The following is a 20,820-nucleotide window of genomic DNA, read 5'->3' on the forward strand; positions in this document are numbered from 1 at the left end:
TCTGCAGGGAAAACATCCTCCTCAAATAATGCCACCAGCTGACAGTTAACAAAGCACTTCCATTGAATAGAACCTCAAAATAAAACCCATGGATTCAGTGAAATCCTATAGTCCCAACTGGAACACAATCCACATCCAAAAAAAAACGTTCACTTGCGAACCTCTTGGTTGACTGCAGATATCATCAACAGATACTGGTAACAGACCTGAGTGGTGAAGTCCCAGATTTCCACCTTCTGCAGAAAATCTGGACACCCAACCGCAGCTTTGAAGGCAGGTCAGAGAAGATGTGGCCACTTGCTCCGCAAATGAATCACGGGGAACAATTGAAATTGTGACTGTGGCTTTCCAAGTCAGACCTTTGCCCATATAGTGAATTTTTGGCCTTGAGTGAACCATTCCTTGTAGCATAACAACCATTCACAGTCTGTCAACCAAAACGATTGTATATAAATCAGAGAACAATATAGCACAGGAACAGGCCCTTCGACCCTCCAAGCCTGCACTGATCATGCGTTCCTAACCAGACCATCCGTTTGTAACCCTCTATTCCCAGTCTGTTCATGTGGCTATCTAGATAAGTCTTAAATGATCCTAGCGTGTCTGCCTCAACCACCTTGCTTGGTAGTGCATTCTAGGCCCTCACCACCCTTTGTGTAAAAAAAAATCCCCTACATATCTGTATTAAACCTTGCCCCCCCCTTACCTTGAACTTGTGACTGTCATTCCTGACCTGGGCAAAAGCTTCCAACTGTTCACCCTATCTATGCCCTTCATAATGTTATAAACTTCTATTAGGTTGCCCCTCAACCTCCGTCTTTCCAGGGAGAATGTTAGTCTTGACACAAAACTATACCTGCTTCCTCAGACATTAGAATTTTTAAAAGTTCTTACAAAATAAACCAAGTAAATACTTGATGAGGCAAGGTCAGCTGATATCGGACTGACTTAATACAATCTGTACAATACCTATGTAATAGTGCAAAATTAACAATGTACCACATTTTAATGGGCAGTTTTAATTTAAATGAAGTGACTCCTACCTATTGCCCAACATCTGCAAGCTTTTTGACTCTGGAAATGCTCACAAATGTCCCTGGCAATTCACCTGTTGCCTGTTGAATTTATATTACTTGCTAATCAAAGATTTTGGCACAATGGGTGGGAGGTGTTTATTGATTGCTGAAACAGTCTAACAAATCACTCATTTACAGTCTATGAGAAAACTACAGCAATTCTGATGCTTTTGTTCATCTCAAAGACCTTTTTATTAACTATCTAAATACACTATGCTTTTAAACAACTTTAAAAGCAAACCCTTTTTGTCCAATTTCTTACTGTGGAACGTTTGTGTTGAACTGTAGGCCCTTTATCTTCTGAAGCCTATTGTGTCATTGACTTGAATATAGTTGCTCTGTACATTCAAAACACTTACCTGCATTTAATCCGTGTTCCTGGAGTTCTTACCATCGAATCCCTATAGTGCAGAAGAAGGTTCTCAGACATTGATTCAGTTCTAACTGTTCAAAGGAGCATCTCACCCAATCACCATAACCCGTGAATTTACCATAGCTAATCCACCTAACCTAGACACCTTTGGACACTAAGGAACAACTTAGGATGACTAACCCACCTAACCTGCCCATCTTAGGACTGTGGGAGGAAACTGAGCACCCGGAGGAAACTCAAGCAGACATGGGGCGAACGCGCAAACTCCACACAGACATCCCCAAGACAAAAATTGAACCCAAGTCCCTGACATTGTACTGCCTTTTGCCTTGTGAAGATTTGATGATCTCTTGAAAATTTCATTTGACCCACAGCACTCACACTGGCTTATGAATAATGAATTCCAGGTTTACACTATCCTTTGTGTTTCACTCTGAAATAGCTTGGCTCTAATTTTGAGATTATACTCCCTTGTTCTGGATTTCTCCCCATTCCTGCCTTGAAGAGAAGTTGTTTTAATCTGCCCTCTTGAATTTGTCATCATTTTAAATATTTCAATTTGAAATATGTTTGCAGTCTGAATGTTAGGGGATCGTAAGCCCAATTTATCTAATTGTTCTCATAGTTTAGCTCATTAAGCTGTGGGAAAGTGGTGAATGGATTTTGAATGTGATAATTTTTGTAACAACTCTCACTTATGGGTGCATTTTATGATCTCAGGATATCTCAAACTGCCAATGAAGTAGCTTTTGTCAAATTTTCTAAGTTTGCTGTGTTTTCATTGTTCTTTCTTTTCACAGTCCTGGACTTTGGATAGCTCTCTCAGTGAAGAGAATAGAGCAGCTATTGAGAAGATGTTGCAGGAAGAAGAGTATCCTTTTCATTGGTGATGTTGTTGTACAGATCCTTACTACTGGAGTTAGATATAATTATATTTGCAGATAATTTTTCTCGCTCAACACAACACAGCCTCTCTGTCTCTCCAATTTAAAACTTTGTCATTCTCTATTTTGCCTTTGTACCTTGTGATTCCTGATCCTAAGTATTTCAGCCACCATTTAAATTCCCTCTTCCCCTGGTTTTTATTTCTTCTATTCTCATTTAATTTCATCCTGCATGTCAACTCTGCATTTTCATGACCACCCTCCTGACTTAACTATTAAATGAGATCTTGGTACTTCAAAGGTGTATGCTATTGAACTTCTGAGCATTTCTCTTTGCTATTCAAAGTCCTTTTTTTGCCCTTCCCTGTTACCATCACCTGCTCTGTTGGGCAAAACTATCTGCTCACCCTTTTCCAGTTTTCAACTCCTTCCCCTTTGGCCCTCCATCTACCAAGGTGTTTCACCCCTGTTGACCACCTCAGTAGCTGCCACTGCTAACACTGTCACTGTCTCTCACCTAAGTTGTTGCCCTGTACAAGATTTTAGTCTGAGAATCACAAGCTTCAATGTAGGTGGTGTATTAATGGTCCAATTATGCATTAGGAGATCTGGACTTTAACATGAAAAAAATTGTCTTGTCCTCTGCAGCCAAATCATTAAGCTTACACTAAATTATTTTTATGAGCAAGAGTAATTCCATACTCTATTCCTGCATTATCTTTTCCAAACTTCCAAAGTCCCCACAGGATTAACTCCTACAAGTTGTTCCATAAATTGGCCGTGTTGTGAAATGGTAAGGTAATAAAATGAGGCAAGTGGAATTCATTTCTAAGACACATGCCTACAGTATATTTAAAAACAGTTAATAGCCCAAATCTTCCGTGAAGCAGCATCCAATGTCAGATTGCCTTTCCTCTAGCCTTCAACAGTCTGGAGGCCAGAAGATCTGGACCTGTCATTTCGATGGCCTGATGCGTTTTGTCTGTTCCTCTGTACACAGGTGCTACCTGATCTGCTGTATATTTTCGCATTTCCTGTTTTCACATTTCCAGCAGTATTTTGTTTTGGTTGGTTAGAATAGGTTTCCTGTCCATCACATCTTTGAGAGGACAATTTAGCAGTTTTTAATTTTCTGTTTCTCCTTATCTTTGTTAGTTTTCTTCCTATTTTTTCTGAAGAGATTGACTCTTTGCTCACAGTATGGTTTCCTGGACATTCTCTTCCAAGTCACTGTTCCAGATGTGTAAGTCTGGGCAGTGAATTTTCTCAAGCAATTTCACAGCTAATGACATTGTAACCAGGTCCAATCCCATGTGTCTCGATAAGGTGTTCTTTTGGACAGTCAGTGCAGACTTGATGAGCTGAATGGCCTCATTGTAGGGATCCTATAAGTCTATGGGGGAGCACCTAGTTAACTTTATCATCCCTAACCCATCCCCTCCTGCTAGTTCTGGTGGGGATCAGTACAGACTGGGAATTAAACCTAGGATCTTCCAGATCTATGTGGTTACCCTCTTCTGTCTCCTTATTCAGGTGGATCTGTGAACAATTCACGAAACTTTTCAAAAATGAAGCAAGCTAAATGCATACTAATAATATAGTGGTTCCCAAATGCAGTTTATTTGCCTTCAAGTTGTAATCTCTCATATCCTGGAACAATGTAATTCATCCTTTTTTGCTTATGTGTGTTCCTTAACCATTTAATAGATATTACCTAACAGGGAAAAAACATCCACAAGGCAGTTGGTCTGATCACCAAGAGAGAGAGAAAATATCTGTGAAAAGGTGACTTGGCATGTATAGCAAATGGAGATTTATTTATTAATATTTAAGGCACATAATATACTACATTTTAGATAAACTCTAACCCAAACCTGTCTTTTTTAAGCTGCTTATCAAAGCACAATAACACCAGAAAAGATATTTCAATTAATGCACATAGGGAATGAAAATATCAGTGAAAATTTAAGGCATGCTGCCTAGAATGTTCCAAGTTCATACTCTGCTCAATGATAAGTTAGCTGCCCTCTGATAGAGGATGTTATAGCATTGCTGCAGTGCCCCATATTACAGAGGGGAACATCTCATTTTTCTTGCTTAGGGGCGTGCACGTGCGGATATCAGGTAGTGAGACAGCATTGAGTTTTTATATGAAGCTTCTGCAGTCAAATGGTACATCCTTATGTTCAATGTTATGGTTTCTATTTAAATAATGCACATTAGGGTGAGGTAAAGGAAGGTACCTAGTGCTCTTTAATCAGTGCCTTCAAGCAAGATAGAAAGAGAAGAAAGTTGAGTTGAAGTCTTTAAAACATGAACTCCAGAATTTGTTGTATGATTTTCCACATATTTAAATGTTGGGAATCACTATTGCAGGATCTGCAATAGTACAACTACACTTGTACTTTGTACAAGTTTGCATGGCACCAGTTAAATCCTTGCTTTGTAGAGTATGAGAAAGCATTCAAGATTTTAGGGCGTAGGTTTAAGACGCAGATGGCAAGATTTAAAGGAGATGTATGAGCCCAGTTTTTTATGATGTGGGTATGCCGGCGTTGGACTGGCGTAAACACAGTAAAAAGTCTGACAACACCAGGTTTTAGTCCAACTGATTTATTTGATAATAGACTCACAAGCTTTCGGGGTTAGTCCCTTCATCAGGTGAATGGAGAGTTCTGGCCTCAGACAGAGCATATAAAGCACAGACAGTTTAGAGATTACTGATTAGAATGCGAATCACAGCAGGTTAGGTGTAAGGATTCGCATTCTAATCAGTAATCTCTAAACTGTCTGTGCTTTATATGCTCTGTCTGAGGCCAGAACTCTCCATTCACCTGACGAAGGGACTAACCCCGAAAGCTTGTGAGTCTATTATCAAATAAATCGGTTGGAATAAAACCTGGTGTTGTCAGACTTTTTACCCAGTTTTTTACACAGAGGATGGTGGATGCCTGCAGCTCGCTGTCAGGGAGGTAGTGGAAGCAGATACGATAGTAACTTTTAAGGGACATCTTGACAAATACATGAATAGGATGGGAATGGAGGGATATGGTCCCATGAAGGCTAGGGGATTTTAGTTGAGTTGGGTAGCATGGTCGGTGCAGGCTTGGAGGGCCAAAGGGCTTGTTCCTGCACTGTAATTTTCTTTGTTCTTTGATTTCTTTATATATTAAGTGAAATGAGATTAAGGGTGGTACAGTGGTTACCACTGCTGCCTCACAGCGCCAGGGAGCAGGGTTCAATTCAGCCTTGGGTGACTGTCTATGTGGAGTTTGTGTATTCTTCCCGTATCTGTGTGGGTTTCTTCCTGGTGCTCAGGTTTCCTACCATACATACATAGCTGTGCAAAATTGGCCCTTAGTATCCCAAGATCTATAGGTTAGTAAATATGGGAGGTTATGGGCTAAGACTGGGTACGAGTTGGTGCAGACATGATGGGCCAAATGGTCTCCCACACTGTATGAATTCTATGGTTCTAAGATATAGGATCAAAACCATGTACGATACAAGAGGCCATTTAGCCTGTGTCTGTATCAGCTCTCTGCAAGGCCAAATCATCTACATCCACTCCCCAGCTCTTCGCTGTAGTTCTGCGTATGCTTTTTCCTCAGATGCTATTCCAATTCTCTAGAAGGCCTCGATTGAATCTGCCTCCACCACACTATCAGGCAGTACATCCTAGGCCTAACCACTTGCAGCATAAGGAAGTTATTTGTCATGCTGGCATTGTTCCTTTTACCAATCACTTTAAGTTGCTTTCTTGACCTTTAGGCCAATGGAAGTAGTTTCGCCCTATCTTTTTGTCCTGATCCCTCATGATTTTGAACCCCTTGATAAGAACATAAGAAATAGGAGCAGGAGTAGGCCATCTAGCCCTTCGAGCCTGCCCCGCCATTCAATAAGATCATGGCTGATCTGTCGTGGCTCAGCTCCACATTCCCGCCCTCTCCCCATAACCCTTAATCCCCTCGCTTATCAAAAACCCATCAACCCGCATCTTAAAAATATTTAGTGAGGCAGCCTCCACCACTTCAACGGGCAGAGAATTCCAGAGATTCACCACCCTTTGAGTGAAGAAGTTCCTCCTCAACTCCGTTCTAAACCGCCCCCCCTTAATCTTGAGGCTGTGCCCTCTAGTCCTACTGTCCTTTCTGAGCGGGAAGAGTCTCTCCACCTCTATCCTATCCATCCCATTCATCATCTTATACGTCTCAATGAGATCTCCCCTCATTCTTCTAAACTCTAACGAGTACAAGCCTAGTTTATTTCAGCCTCTCTTCATAGCTCAACCCCCTCAACTCCGGTATCAGCCTAGTAAACCTCCTCTGCACTCCCTCCAAGGCCAAAATATCCTTGCGTAAGTACGGCGACCAAAACTGCACACTACTCCAGCTGCGGTCTCACCAATGCCCTATACAGTTGCAGCAAGACCTCCCTACTTTTATATTCAATCCCCCTCGCTATGAAGGCCAGCATCCCATTCGCCTTCCTGACCACCTGCTGCACCTGTGAGGTCCTTCTGCACCGTCGCCTGCTGCAGTTTTTTGCCACGTAAGTAATAGTCCTTCCTACCGTTATTCCTACCAAAGTGGACCACCTCGAACTTGCCAACATTAAATTCCATTTGCCAGTTCCTGGCCCATTCGCCCAGCCTATCTAGATCCTTCTGCAGACTCTCCACACCCTCCACGCAATTTGCCGTTCCACCAATCTTGGTGTCATCAGCAAATTTCGACACCATACACTTGGTTCCCTCCTCCAGATCATCTATATAAATGGTAAATAGCTGAGGCCCCAGCACCGACACCTGGGGCACTCCACTAGTCACCAACCGCCAATCCGAATAGCACCCATTAACCCCCACTCTCTGCCTCCTATTTGACAACCAATCCTCTATCCACGCTAACACCCTACCCCCAACTCCATGCCCCCTTACCTTCTGCAATAACCTCTTGTGAGGTACCTTGTCAAACGCCTTCTGAAAATCAAGAAAGACCACATCCACCGGCTCTCCTCTATCCACCGCCCTAGACACATCCTCATAGAACTCCAATAAATTTGTCAGACACGACTTCCCCTTAACGAACCGTGCTGCGTCTGTTCTATCAAGCAATTCCCCTCAAGATGCCTCGCTATTTCCTCCTTGATGACGGATTCTAACATTTTACCTACAACAGACGTTAAACTAACTGGCCTATAATTCCCTGCCTTTTGCCTGCCACCCTTCTTAAACAACGGCGTAACATTAGCCGTTTTCCAATCTTCCGGCACTTCCCCGGAATCCAGCGACGTTTGGAAAATAACCACCGAGGCATCCACTATCACCTCCGCCATTTCTTTCAGAACCCTCGGATGCATTCCATCCGGTCTTGGGGACTTGTCCACAATCAGTCCCTCCAGTCTGTCGAGCACCGCCTCTCTAGTAACAATAATGTCATTGAGACCCTCCAGTCCTACCACCTTTCCATCGCTAACACCCGGCAAATTATTCACGTCCTCCTCCATGAAGACTGAAACAAAAAAGTTATTCAAGACCTCAGCCATTTCCCCATCCCCTACCACTAAGTCCCCCCCTCATCCTCTAAGGGTCCAACGTTCACCCTAGCCAGCCTCTTCCTTTTTATATATTTATAAAAACTCTAGCTATCCTTTTTTATATTAAGCGCTAGCCCAGCTTCATAGTTTCTCCTACCCTTCTTTATCAACTTCTTTGTCAATCTTTGTTGACATTTAAACCTCTCCCAATCCTCTTCTCGCCCACTACTCTTAGCTACTCTAAACGCCTCCGCTTTTAATTTAACACTTTCCTTCACCTCCTTCGTTATCCACAGCTTATTACCTCTCCTCCTACGGTCCTTTTTAACCATCGGAATAAATTTCTGCTGAGCACCAAGAAAGATCTCCTTAAAGATCCTCCACTGCTCCTCAACAGACCTATCTTCCAACGCGCTCCCCCAGTTAACATTCGCCAATTCTTCTCTCATCCTACCGTACTCCCCTTTGTTCAAACAAAGGACGCGTGTCCGGGAACCCACTTTCTCCTCCTCCATCTGCATCAGAAACTCCACCATACAATGATCACTCTCTCCAAGAGGATCCTTCACCACAAGGTCCCTAATTCTACCCGCCTCATTACATAACACCAGATCCAAGCTAGCTCGCTCCCTCGTCGGCTCCAACACACACTGTTCAAGGAAATTATCCCGGCAGCATTCCAAGAACAACTCCTCGAGCCCACCGCGTCCAACATGGGTTGACCAATCAATATGTAGATTGAAATCCCCCATAATTATCGCCGTTCCATTCCTGCACGCCGCACTTATTTGCGCGTTAACAGCCTGCCCCACCTCCAGATCATTATTTGGGGGCCTATAGACGACACCCACCAGCGTCTTCCTCCCTTTGCTGTTCCTAATCTCCACCCACAACGATTCCATGTTCTGCTCTTTGGTTCCTATATCATCCCTTGCTACCACCCTGATGTTACCCTTAATCAGCAGAGCTATGCCCCCCCCCTTTTTCCTCCCGCCTATCCTTCCTAAGCACTTGATACCCCTGGACATTCAGGTCCCAGTCCCTGTCACCTTGCAGCCACGTCTCTGTAATGGCCACCAGATCGTATCCATTTGTACTGATTTGCGCCACCAGCTCATTCACTTTATTCCGAATGCTTCGTGCATTCAGATAAAATGCCTTCATCCCAGCCTTCACCTGTACCCTATTTGCCAGAACACCACCAACCATATTCACACCCCCTACTCCCTTTATTATTGGGACATCCTCGGCCTCTTCCCATTTACACGATTCGCCAGGACTCTGGTCCCAGCATGGTTCAGACCAACCCCATTCCACCTGAACAGGTCCCACCTACGCCAATACTGATGCCAATGCCCCATAAATTCAAACCCATTCCTCTCACACCAATCCCTGAGCCACCCATTCACTTCCTTAATCCTATCAACCCTACGCCCGTCTGCACTCAGTTCAGGCAGTAGCCCAGAGATAACCACCTTGTCGGTTCTACTTTTTAATTCCATTCCCAGCTTTTCATACTCCCTCCCCAGATCCTCAGTTTGCATTTTGCCTACGTCGTTGGCAACCACGTACCACAACGACCGGATTCTCACCCTCCCATTCCAGGTTCCTCTGCAGCACAGATGCGACATCCCGGACCCGAGCACCAGGCAGACAACACACCCTTCTGTGCACTTTGTCATTGTGACAAAGGACAGTGTCAATACCCTTAACCCCACTGATTAAAGCGCCTTTTAATCTCTTTTGCAAGGAGAGCAATTTCAGCTTTCCTATATATCCATGTAACTCATTCCTGCAGCCCTTATTCTGAATATCTTCAGCACCTTCTGTAATGTGTTCACATCCTAAAGTACAGTTCCCACAAATGGATATGATATTCCAGTTGAGAGTGAAATAGTGTTTAATGCAGGTTTATTGTAACTTCCTTGCTTTTGTACTTTATACCTCTACTTATAAAGCCCAGGATCATGTATGCTGTGTTACTGCTTTCTCAAACTGTCATCTTTAATAATTTGAGCACATATACTCTCAGATTTATGTGCTCTTGCATTTCCTTTTGAATTGTACCTTTTATTTAATGTTCCTACATTCTTCAAGCTAAAAGGTATTTATTTAAGTTGGCATAATCTGCATTTTTGTCCTTTTTTGTTTTAATTCTCTTGCCCTGCAAATTCTACTGGATGTTCACTAGTTTTGCTTTAAATCTGGATGCTAAAATTTAACATTTCACAAGACGTCCAGTGTTTGACTGTCTTCTTGACATTCTCTGTGTACAAACTACTTTGATATTACACTTTGTATCATGCTTGTGCCACCATCATCTGAGGGATGAGTCTTAATGCTGACAATGACTGCACCAAAGTATATATGGAGCACGTCAGTAAGTCAGGGTGATCCAGATAAAAGTAAACATTTTGCTTTGGATTTGCAGCTGTCAGAACTTGGCTGTAGAAGAGCAATGTAAAACCAGGTTCATGAATTACCCTAGTACCTTTGATGTTTCCTCAAAGAGAAATAACTTGAGGTCAGAAACTTTGCAGTGCAGTGGTTCATGTTAGAATGCTTAGTACGTTTATTCTCAGGTGTCATTATGCCAACTTACTGTAGAAAAGATGATATGTATTCTCCCCGTTCCATCCATATGTCCCAGTTTCTTTGAGTCAGTTGTTTCTTTTCTATAAAGTTATTGTGTGGAACTGTCTTCCGATTTTGGCCTATTGCTCACAGACATTAACTAGTATTGAAAAAAATCTATTGATTAACAAATTTGGGATAAGGCACTTTTTGGCTTTGATTGTGCAAGTAGCACAAATGTATCCATCCATTCTACTCCTTTTGCTTAAACTTTAATCTGTGCTTTCTTTCTGTAGTTAATGTGGTTTTATGCTATTCTCTACTTTATTCACTGTCTGGTAATTAATGTGTCAAAAAGGCATTTAATATTTTGTTGAAGTTATTTCCTTTATTAAAGGAATAAAGGGAGTGAGAATTAAAAACCTAATTAATGTAAGACTTTACACAAAATCAAAAGTGGACTTTGTGCCAAATGTTAAGCATTTCTAACACAAATATGGAAAGGATTATGTCCTTTTATGTGCCTGTAAATTAGTTAATTAGTACTCACTGTTGCTTCCTGTAATTGAACATTTTCTCCTCAGTTTAAATTGTTCTGTTACGAGCGTGAGCAGCAGGATGTTAGGTCCACTGTACGCTGGAATCTTTATTAAGAAATTAATCTTTGGATGCAAGCAACAACTCTTTGTATGGGCAATATGTTCAGCAAAGGTCAATGTGTAATTAAAGAGAAAAAATCTTATAAGCTCAACTGATTCATATCAGTGAGTGGCAAAAATTGAACACTTGCTGACAACATTGCAATCAAGGAACTGTGACCAGTTAAAAATTCAGTAGCTGAATGGAAACTGCTTACTCACAGAACAGCCACATAAATAAACTCTGATGTCTCTTTTTTAACTGCAATCTGTCTGACATACTGCCAGCCAGAGGAAGAAAACAACAATTTCACCAGGCAGATTAGTGAGCTACTTAGGCATTTTTTCTTACCTCCTCCATGTGTTTCTTCATTTTAGAATACTGCAAAAATGTTTGTTTACCTATGCAAAAGTAGTATTCTGCTTTATATCCACATCAAATAGACTCAAACAAAACCACTTTACTGGAAACTTTAGAACTCATACAACTGAGATTAACATAGGTACAAAAAATATATGTTGTGAAATTTAAACACGAGAAATTGCAGCAGCCATCAATATTTTGTAGTTTATTTCTGTGAGGTGAAATATTTCAGGTTATAGTTTAGGAGAAGCATTTATTTGGGCTGCACAATTACAGATTGTCAAAGTTTACGTCACTGGGTGATGTAGATACTTTGAGTTCCTGATTTCACCTACATAACCCTTGAAAGGTACTGACTGGAGACCACCCAGTTCTGCAGACTAAGAGCAAGACACTTTGTGCTGCAATTACCCATCTCATTTAACTGGTTTCAGACTTCACAAGAAGGGAGGCGAAGGCGTATTAAATTGTCTGCAATTCAATTCAAGATTTTGATGTAAAATCATGTTAACATTTTATTATACAAGTAACACTAATTGCAACTGAAAGATTTAATTGTGAAGTTAATACTTTTCTCACTGCAAATGCACTTTGTTTTCTTGTCTGTACTCATTGACTTTTATTCCTGTTTTGTACAGTATTCGCCAAAGGAAAGCTGTGAAAAGCAAGTATGTATGATTTATTCTACTTAATGTGTATATTTCGAAGCTCTGTTCTTTCCAAGCTGATTGATTTGTAATATATTGATTTTCTTGTATCTTTCTACTTACTGTTAAATTTATTCATTTATAAATCTGTACATTTAATAGGAAATTTTCTTCTATTTGTGTCCAGTTCTGAACACCACATGTTGAGAAGGACAAAGAGAGCACAGAAGAGATTTACTAGAATTATTCCAGGATGAGGGATTACAGTTATGTGCATAGACCTGAGATGCTATGGTGGTTCATCCTAGAGCAGAAAAGGTTAAGGATTTGATAGAGATGTTGAAAGCCATGAATGATTTTAGATAAAGCAAATTAAGAAACACTTCTTAATAGCTGAATAAGTTGATACTCAGAGGGTACATATCCAAGGTGATAGACAAAAACAACGCAGAGACATCATGAAGAAAAAGTTTTTTTATGCAGTTAGGATTTGGAGTGCACTTGTCTGACAGAAGTTGGATACAGATTCAGTGGTAGAAAACTGAACAACTGCTTGAAGGGGAAACAAATTACATTGATATAGGGAAAGAGCAGGCTAACTGGACTGATCTTTCAAAGACCCATTGCAAACTCAGTGGGCCAAGTGGCCTCTTTTATTATTCTAAACTAGTAATTCTTAAGCAAACACCATTGTAAATGTTTACGGATGAGTTCAGGTATTTCCCCAAAATATTTTACCTCATTTAAAAGGGATATTATGGCACTATAGCTTGATCTCCTGCAGCATTGTTGTTCAATGGAGATACCAGGCCCATATCTGGGGGTAAATGGGGGACACCGATATAACTCAGCCATCAATTAAAAAAAATCATTCTTCCTATGGATGTATGAATTCCACAATTGACAGGAAATGCAAGCAGATGTAGAATTTTTACTAAAAAATTGCAGGAAAAGGTCAGTAGGTCAGGCAATATCTATACTGAGGGAATACACTCAATGTTTTGACTCAGAGGAGAAACTTGCAAAGTCCAAGGAAGAGATATATTGGACCGGAAATGTTTACTCTGTTTTCCTCTCCACAGATGCTGCCTGACCTGCTGAGTTTTTCCAGCTGTTTATTTTGATTTCTGATATCTGGCATTCACAGTATTTTACATTTATTTTAGAATTTTTAATGTATTAGTATTTAAGGGCAGCACAGTGGCATAGCAGTTAGCACTGCTGCCCCATAGTGCCAGGGTCTTGGGTTCAATTCTGGCCTCGGGTTACTGTCTGTGTGGTGTTTGCGTGTTCTTCTTGTGTCAGCGTGGGTTTCCTCTGGGTGCACCGGTTTCTTCCCACAGTCCAAAAATGTGCGGGTTAGGTTGATCGACCATGCTAAAATTGCAGCTTAGTGTCGGGGACTAGCAGGGTAATTTATGGGCTAACAGGGATAGGGCCTGGATTGGATTGTTGTTGGGTTAGGCTCAATGGGCTGAAAGGCCTCCTTCTGCATTGTTGGGATTCTGTGAATGAATAATCAATCACCTATGGCATTGCATGCCTGAAGTTGAGGCCAAATATAGATATTAGGGAAGTGGAGTTAGAATTGGAGGGCATAGGTGTAATCCATTTTCAATTTTAAAGTTACGTGTCGTTATAGTTTGATTATCATTTTCCATACCCACATTTGTAATGTAAATTTACCAAACTGTCATTATAACTTCCTGCCAGTGAGGATGCTTTAAGTGGGAGGGGTGAGTTAGAGAGAGGGGAAGTGAAAGGGTTAGAGTTGATGAGGGAAAAGGAGCAGTTGGACTTAAAGTTCATTAGGGAAAAATTAAAGGTGGAGTCATTTTAATTTTCATCTCTCAATTTTCTCCTCTCTCCATATTTTATTTCTCCTCTTACAACTCTTCCCCTTATCCCTACTGTCTCCCCTTTTCTTTCATGGTTTTCCCTGTCACCTGTGGAACCTCTGATCCTTCCTCCTCTCCCTTCCCCTTACATGTCACCCTTTTCCTTGTAGGATGTACATTTCTTTGTTAATACTGACCCAATCCCCCAACAGAACTAAATCTGCTTATAGAAGATGAGCATCATCTATACTACTAACTCTTGCATGTATCATGATGTTGTCTGCAAACTTATATTCCCTAAACACCTATACCTAAATTATTAAACAAAATAGTATATACTTCTAAGATCAATCCTTGTGGGACGTCATTCTAACTAATCTCCAAGCATATCCATTTGCCACCACTCTCTTGGGTGCAGGCTTTCATGATGTGGAGATGGCGGCATTGGACTGGGGTAAACACAGTAAGAAGCCACACAACACCCCTGACGAAGGGGCAGCCAGCGCTCCGAAAGCTAGTGGCTTTTGCTACCAAATAAACCTGTTGGACTTTAACCTGGTGTAATGAGACTTCTTACTACAGATGTTCAGCCATTTTGCAATCCACTACAACAGCTTATTATTAATTTCACAAGATCCCATTTGGAAAGGAGCCTCTTATAAAAAGCTTTCTAAAAGCCTAGATGAATAATGCTGTTCATCTACTATCCTGGTGACTTCAGGAAACTCAATCAAGTTGTTAAGATGCAATATTCTTTCCTGAAAGCTGAGTTGGGTATCTCTGGTCTTTGTCTAAATGGTCATATGTTGCACACCTAATGATTCCCTCAAGCATCTTTCTTATTAATGATGGACCTTTTGTTATCCATTCTTCCTTGTTAAAAATTAACTTCCTATGTGATCATTTGCCTTGAAGTTATTCGTAGGCAGGAACTACTTGCAATTGAATTAATCCTGCAAATGATGTGAGGATCGATTCCTTTGTTGAACTGAAGATACTCGTTTGTTCAAGTTTATCCATGAGCATGGATATGATACTCATACTTTTAACTATAGTGCATATAATGGACATTATTTGCATTGGTTTAACTTTACTGCTATTAACCCCACGTTAAAGACTTGAGCTTTTGCGCATGTAATCCAGACTGACATTGCATTTACGGTATTGAAGGAGTGCTGCACAGTTAGATGAGACTGGGCTCTGAGCTGGACATAAACAACCATGGCACTATTTGAAAAGAGAGTAGAGGAATTATCCCCAATATTCTGGCTGATATTTGTCTCTCAGTCAAGCCCATGAACGCATATTATCTGGTTACAATCACACTTATGTTTGTGACAGTTTCCTGTGTCAAATTGGCTGCAGCGTTTCGTACATTCCAATAATGACAACAGTTCAAAGGTTTTTTTTTTGACTAAGTGTTTTGGGATGTCCTGAGGTCATGATAGTTGCAATGTAAATGCAAACTTGATTTCCTTTTCTCATCAGCTAACTTTTAATCTGCGCTTAAAATAGCAATACTATTTTCCAGTAAAAATCAAACATTCTCTGCACATCACTTGGCAGAACACGGAAAAGCAATCCATGGTGTATTGGTGCCTCTTTCACTGATTGCTTCTGTGCCACTGAATTAACATTCTTTAGAAACAATGAAGTGTTACAGCAATTCCAAACAGACTAGATAAACATCTGCTGCTGTGCACAGTTACCATTAGTGATCAATTTGGCAAACTTTCAGTAGAGCTTTCAGGATGGCCCATTCCCCACTGCTTCAGGGTGTTAGCCAATTTAGGATATCTGATCTAGCATATTCAACGTTGGACACTTGACAACTTCATGTTCATTGACCTTAACTGACCCAATTCCCATATTATAATTGTCACTGAAGCTGTATGTTATCAGATTTGTGCCAAACACAAATGCAGCAAAACCAGATATGATTCTGTTCATATACTTTAGCAACAAGGAAATCAGAAAAATAAGCCCCCTATGATGTTGATTAATGTTGATTCATCTCTAAACAAAACATGATCCCTGAATTGCTTCAATTTCAAACACTAGCTTCTTTTATTTGATTGGATCCTGAAAAGTAAAATTAGAGAAGCCACCAATTTTTAATTTGCCCTTTAGATCTTCATGGCATTGTTTTTTTTTAAAAATGAACATAAGGGTAGAAAAGAGGCAACATTAAATGTCTATTAAATTAAATGGCACCCAGCTCTTCTGGGTAAATTTAATGACATACGTTGCTTTTTGTAGAAAAGTGAGCTGGGATCAGTAGGTTAAACCTAAATTGTTCATATCTTTGAAACACATTACAGGAAAATACAAACGTCATACTCAATGTGTTAATTGTATATGAGAAACAGCTGACCTGAGTATAATGCAACTGTACTGTTTGTGGAAAGCCAAGCCCTTTAAATACCGTCTTACGGTTTTAAAAGTATAATTGTACTTTGCATCAATAAATTGCCAAGTAATTATTATTTGAAAGATACAAAAGGTTATACTAATCAGCAAAGGATGTGACAATTTGCAGTTTCCTCAATAAAATTCAAACACTTAACCATGTTATGAAATGTTTTCTAATTTATAATGTAGTATTCAGTGGGTGAAACTAAAAATCAAGTGCTTGATTAAATTTGCAGGAATTATTCACTTTCCTCTTTTCGCAATTATGAATTAGAGTAATTTGGGAGAGAATTTATCTAGCATTCTCATAAACATTGGAATTAATTCTCCATGATAACATGGTTCAGGTGTACAGCATTAAAATATAATTTTATTTTACAAATGGTTTGTTATTTATATATTGCTATAAAAATATAGCTGCATAAAAATACTTTTAACGGCTGCAGAGCAGCCAGCTGACAGGGACGAAAGCAGTAGACTTAAGATATTTGGGTGCTGGCCAGTAGGGACAGGGAATTCTAATGCTGTGCAGTACAAGCATAAAGCAGTCGTAAAGGAGGCAACAAGTCAAAACTGAGAATGGGCCTGGGTGGTTAACAGCTGCAAACAGGCCTGAAATCTTAAAGGATAAATGAAGCAGACTCAGATTCAATTGGAGCTTAATAGGCAGTTGGAAGAGACACAGAACAGTGCACTGACAAGGGGACATACTTTTCCCATAAAGGAGTATGGGAGAAGAAATGCCTTTAATTTCTACATCAAATAAACATAGAATTTAAAGCTTTTAATTAAGTTAAACGTTAATTTGTCTGAGCAGAACAATCACTCAAACTGAAATATGAATGGAGATTTTACAAATTTGCCTGATTGGTGGCCAAATCATATAAGTACACTGTGGCAAGTTTACATGGATAAATTCTGTACTTCATATGGATGTAGGAAACTATATTGGAGAAAAATTGACGTAATAAATTGACACCAAGAAGTCAAATAGTTGAGACGAGGAAATTTACACGTGTATAAGATTTCGTTAATATATATGGTATCTAGATTTATAAAATTACTTTTATGGTCTCTTGTTAAATTGTTTGTACCTAATTGGACTTTGCTAGCATATAGTTAGTATAACTGCATACTTCTAAGCTTTTTAATTTAATTTATTATTGTAAATGCAATAATACTTATTTAAAGTAGGTTTTAGTGCTTTTTTTTAACAATATGGAAATAGTAGAACATCTGTAAACTCACAACATAAAAACAAAAATGTTTTCAAAACAGAATATTTTAAAAAATCAGAATTGAAAACCAGATGAGAATCTGAGAGTTTGGAAATGAAGGCCAAAATTTTCTGGTCATCCTTGCTGGTGTGATCTTCTGGTCCCGCCAATGGCGAATCCCTGCCTTGGGTTTCCTGGTAGTGGTAGGGGGTGAATTCAATGAAAAATCCCATTGACAGCAGTGAAATCAGAACATCCTGCTGCCAGCCAATCGTGGACAATCTCCCACTGTGGTGGTTGTGGACAATCTCACCCCCAATTTTTAAAGAAAGTTATCTTATTTTCTATGTGTAATATTAAAATCTAAAATTGCATGAATTTAGTTAATGACATGACTTTAATTTTCACCTTAGGACTCCAGGAACAGCAAGCAATTCTTGGCCAGCACGATGGACACCTAAGGAGAAAGATCTTTTTGAGCAAGGACTGGTAAGAGATTACAGTAACAATTAATCAAAATGACGGCTTTTACTCAGGCTTGATTCTGGTCTGTTTTGAGTTAGCTGACTTCCAGAGCAACAGCTGGACCAGGCCCTACTATGGAAATCTATGAAAACTAAATTAGGAACTGAAGATTCAATTGAGGTTCTTGGTCTTGATCACTATCTTGATGACAAGTGCATGTGTACAGACTCTGGGTGATTATAGTTACCTTGGCTTTGATGATGTTCTCCATGGTTTAATAGCCTAACACTCATGATCTGATAAGTTAAAATTTGGCAATCTTTTGAAGGGCTGTTGGTACCGGTGAAACCATGCCAGCAGCACCAGTGATTTTAGGAGAATGGAGAAAATTGGCCAAGACAGTTCATTTTCCAATAGTTGTAGGACGGGATGTTTTTGTTGACCAGCTTGTCATGTGTAACATCTATATTTTGCTTACGTTGAGAAAGAAAGAATGGTAATAGGTTGCATTACCATGTTATTATTGACACAAAAATCAGGTTTTTTTGAATAACTGAAAATGCAACAGTAGGTTAGCCCTCTGTCCTCGGAGTTCAATCCACTGAAACTGAATGGAAGTCTCCTGTTTGTCAGATAAAAGTTCCTGCATGAAATTACTGAGGCATCTCCAGTCAGTTCATAATGGCTGTAAACGCATAGCAGAAAGCAATTCTCAAATTGACATGAATTTGTTGCACAGAGAGGTCATAAATATTGAGCGAGTGGGCGAGGACCTGGCAAATGGAGTATAATGTTAGCAAGTGTGAGGTTATCCACTTTGGTAGAAATAATAGTAGGAGGGATTATTATTTAAAAGGCGAAAAGCTGCAGCGTGCTACGGTGCAGAGGGACCTGGGGGTCTTTGTGCACGAATCGCAAAAACCCAGTGTGCAGTTGCAGCAGGTGATCAAGAAGGCGAATGGAGTGTTGGCCTTTATAGCGAGGGGGTTAGAATATAAAAGCAGGGAGGTCTTGCTGCAACTGTACAGGGTACTGGTGAGGCCGCAGCTGGAGTACTGTGTGCAGTTTTGGTCGCCGCACTTGCGGAAGGATATATTGGCCTTGGAGGGAGTGCAGAGAAGGTTCACTAGGCTGATACTGGAGATGAGGGGGTTGGCCTATGAAGAGAGACTGAATAGACTGGGTCTGTACTCGTTGGAGTTTAGAAGGCTGAGGGGGGAATCTTATAGAGACGTATAAGATAATGAAGGGGATAGATAGGGTAGAGGTAGAAAGATTCTTCCCGCTTAGAAAGGATAGCAAGACTAGAGGGCACAGCATCAAGATAAGGGGGCAGGCAGTTTAGATCAGAGTTGAGGAGGAACTTCTTCACTCAAAGGGTGGTGGATCTCTGGAATTCTCTGCCCATTGAAGTGGTGGAGGCTACCTTGCTGAATATATTTAAGTCACGGATTGATAGGTTTCTGATAGACAGGGGAATTGAGGGTTATGGGGAGAAAGCGGGGAAGCGGAACTGATCCACTTCAGATCAGCCATGATCTTATTGAATGGTGGGGCAGGCTCGAAGGACTAGATGGCCTACTCCTGCTCCTATTTCTTATGTTCTTATTGCTTGTGAAGCAGCGAATCATCTTCAGAAACTGAAGTTAAGGCATAGTTGTAGAAGGAAATTTTAATTTAACCCCTGCTGCACTTAACTCCCAACAGTACTGTCTCAATAAATAAATCACAATGCATGAGTTTGACTTTGGGAAGCATGAATGGTGTGTTCTTTCTCATGTCAAAGGGAGAGACTGCAGAATTAACTATAGTAGGAATTATGCAAGAACGTGGATTTGTATAGTACAGTTTGCATTTATTTTAAACATTTGTTAGATCAGAATAAAGACCTATTTTAGTCATTTTGGATAATGAAGACTTTTGTCTGAAAATTTGAAAAGTAATGCAGAGAACAGGTGAAATGGCTGGATTTTTTTTCAGCCTAAGACTGGGCAATCAGATAAAATATTAACTGGAATCAACACATTGATATATTAAGTCTATTTGATTGCTCTGCAGCTGACCTTGATGAAAAGTGCAAGATGTTAATGATCATATTATCTCTAACAATTATAATCACTGAATTAACGTTACCTTGATGGCCACTGTCACGTAAGCCAGAAAATATTAGTACTGTTGGGTTCTTGGTGATCTGGGCAGCAGCATGAAGTATTGATTTTTAATAGTTTACTAATATAACAGCACGTACGTGTGAACATATGAATTAGGAATTGGCGTAGGGCTGTTCAGCTCTCAAGCCTGCTCTGTCATTTGATAATATCACAGCTGGTTGATTGTAGCCTCAGCTTTCCTGTCTGCTGTCTGTAGCCTTTGACTCCCTTGTCAATCAAAAATCCATCTAAAATAAAAACAGAAAATGCTGGATAAACTTAACAGTCATACGGATTTGAAACATGAACTGTGTGTCTCTCTTTCCACAGATGCTGCCAGATCTGCTGAATTTATCCAGCATTTTCTGTTTTTATTTCAGATTTCAAACATTTGCGGTAGTTTATTATTAAGAATCCGTGTAACTCAGTGACCCTGCCTCCACAGCTGTCTGGGAAGAGAATTCCACAAAACTACCCTCTGAGAGAAATTAATTCTCCTCAACTCCAACTTAAATGGGAGATTTGTTATTTTTAAGCTGTGTGCCCTAATTCTAGTGTCTTCCATAAGAGGAAACATCTCCTTAACACTGTCAAGTCACCTCAAGATCTTACATGTTTCAGAAAGCTCACTTCTCGTTTTTCTAAAA

General features: G+C 40.2%; 1 protein-coding gene across 2 annotated transcripts in view; it reads left to right on the forward strand.

The window, feature by feature from the left end:
- Positions 1-20,820, forward strand: part of mysm1 (Myb-like, SWIRM and MPN domains 1) — a 73,797-nt gene that overhangs the window by 2,994 nt on the left and 49,983 nt on the right. For both annotated transcript variants that reach the window (XR_013887855.1, XM_080195542.1), the window contains exons 3-6: positions 2,250-2,320; positions 4,041-4,118; positions 12,083-12,112; positions 17,972-18,047. Coding sequence is in view for 1 of the 2 variants with exons in the window: in XM_080195542.1 (XP_080051668.1) it covers positions 2,250-2,320; positions 4,041-4,118; positions 12,083-12,112; positions 17,972-18,047 (255 nt within the window). In the remaining variant the exon portion in view is untranslated. The remainder of the gene's footprint in view (positions 1-2,249; positions 2,321-4,040; positions 4,119-12,082; positions 12,113-17,971; positions 18,048-20,820) is intronic.

Source organism: Carcharhinus amblyrhynchos, chromosome 9 (assembly GCF_965287045.1).
Source record: "Carcharhinus amblyrhynchos chromosome 9, sCarAmb.v2.hapA, whole genome shotgun sequence".
NCBI classification, from domain to species: Eukaryota; Metazoa; Chordata; class Chondrichthyes; order Carcharhiniformes; family Carcharhinidae; genus Carcharhinus; species Carcharhinus amblyrhynchos.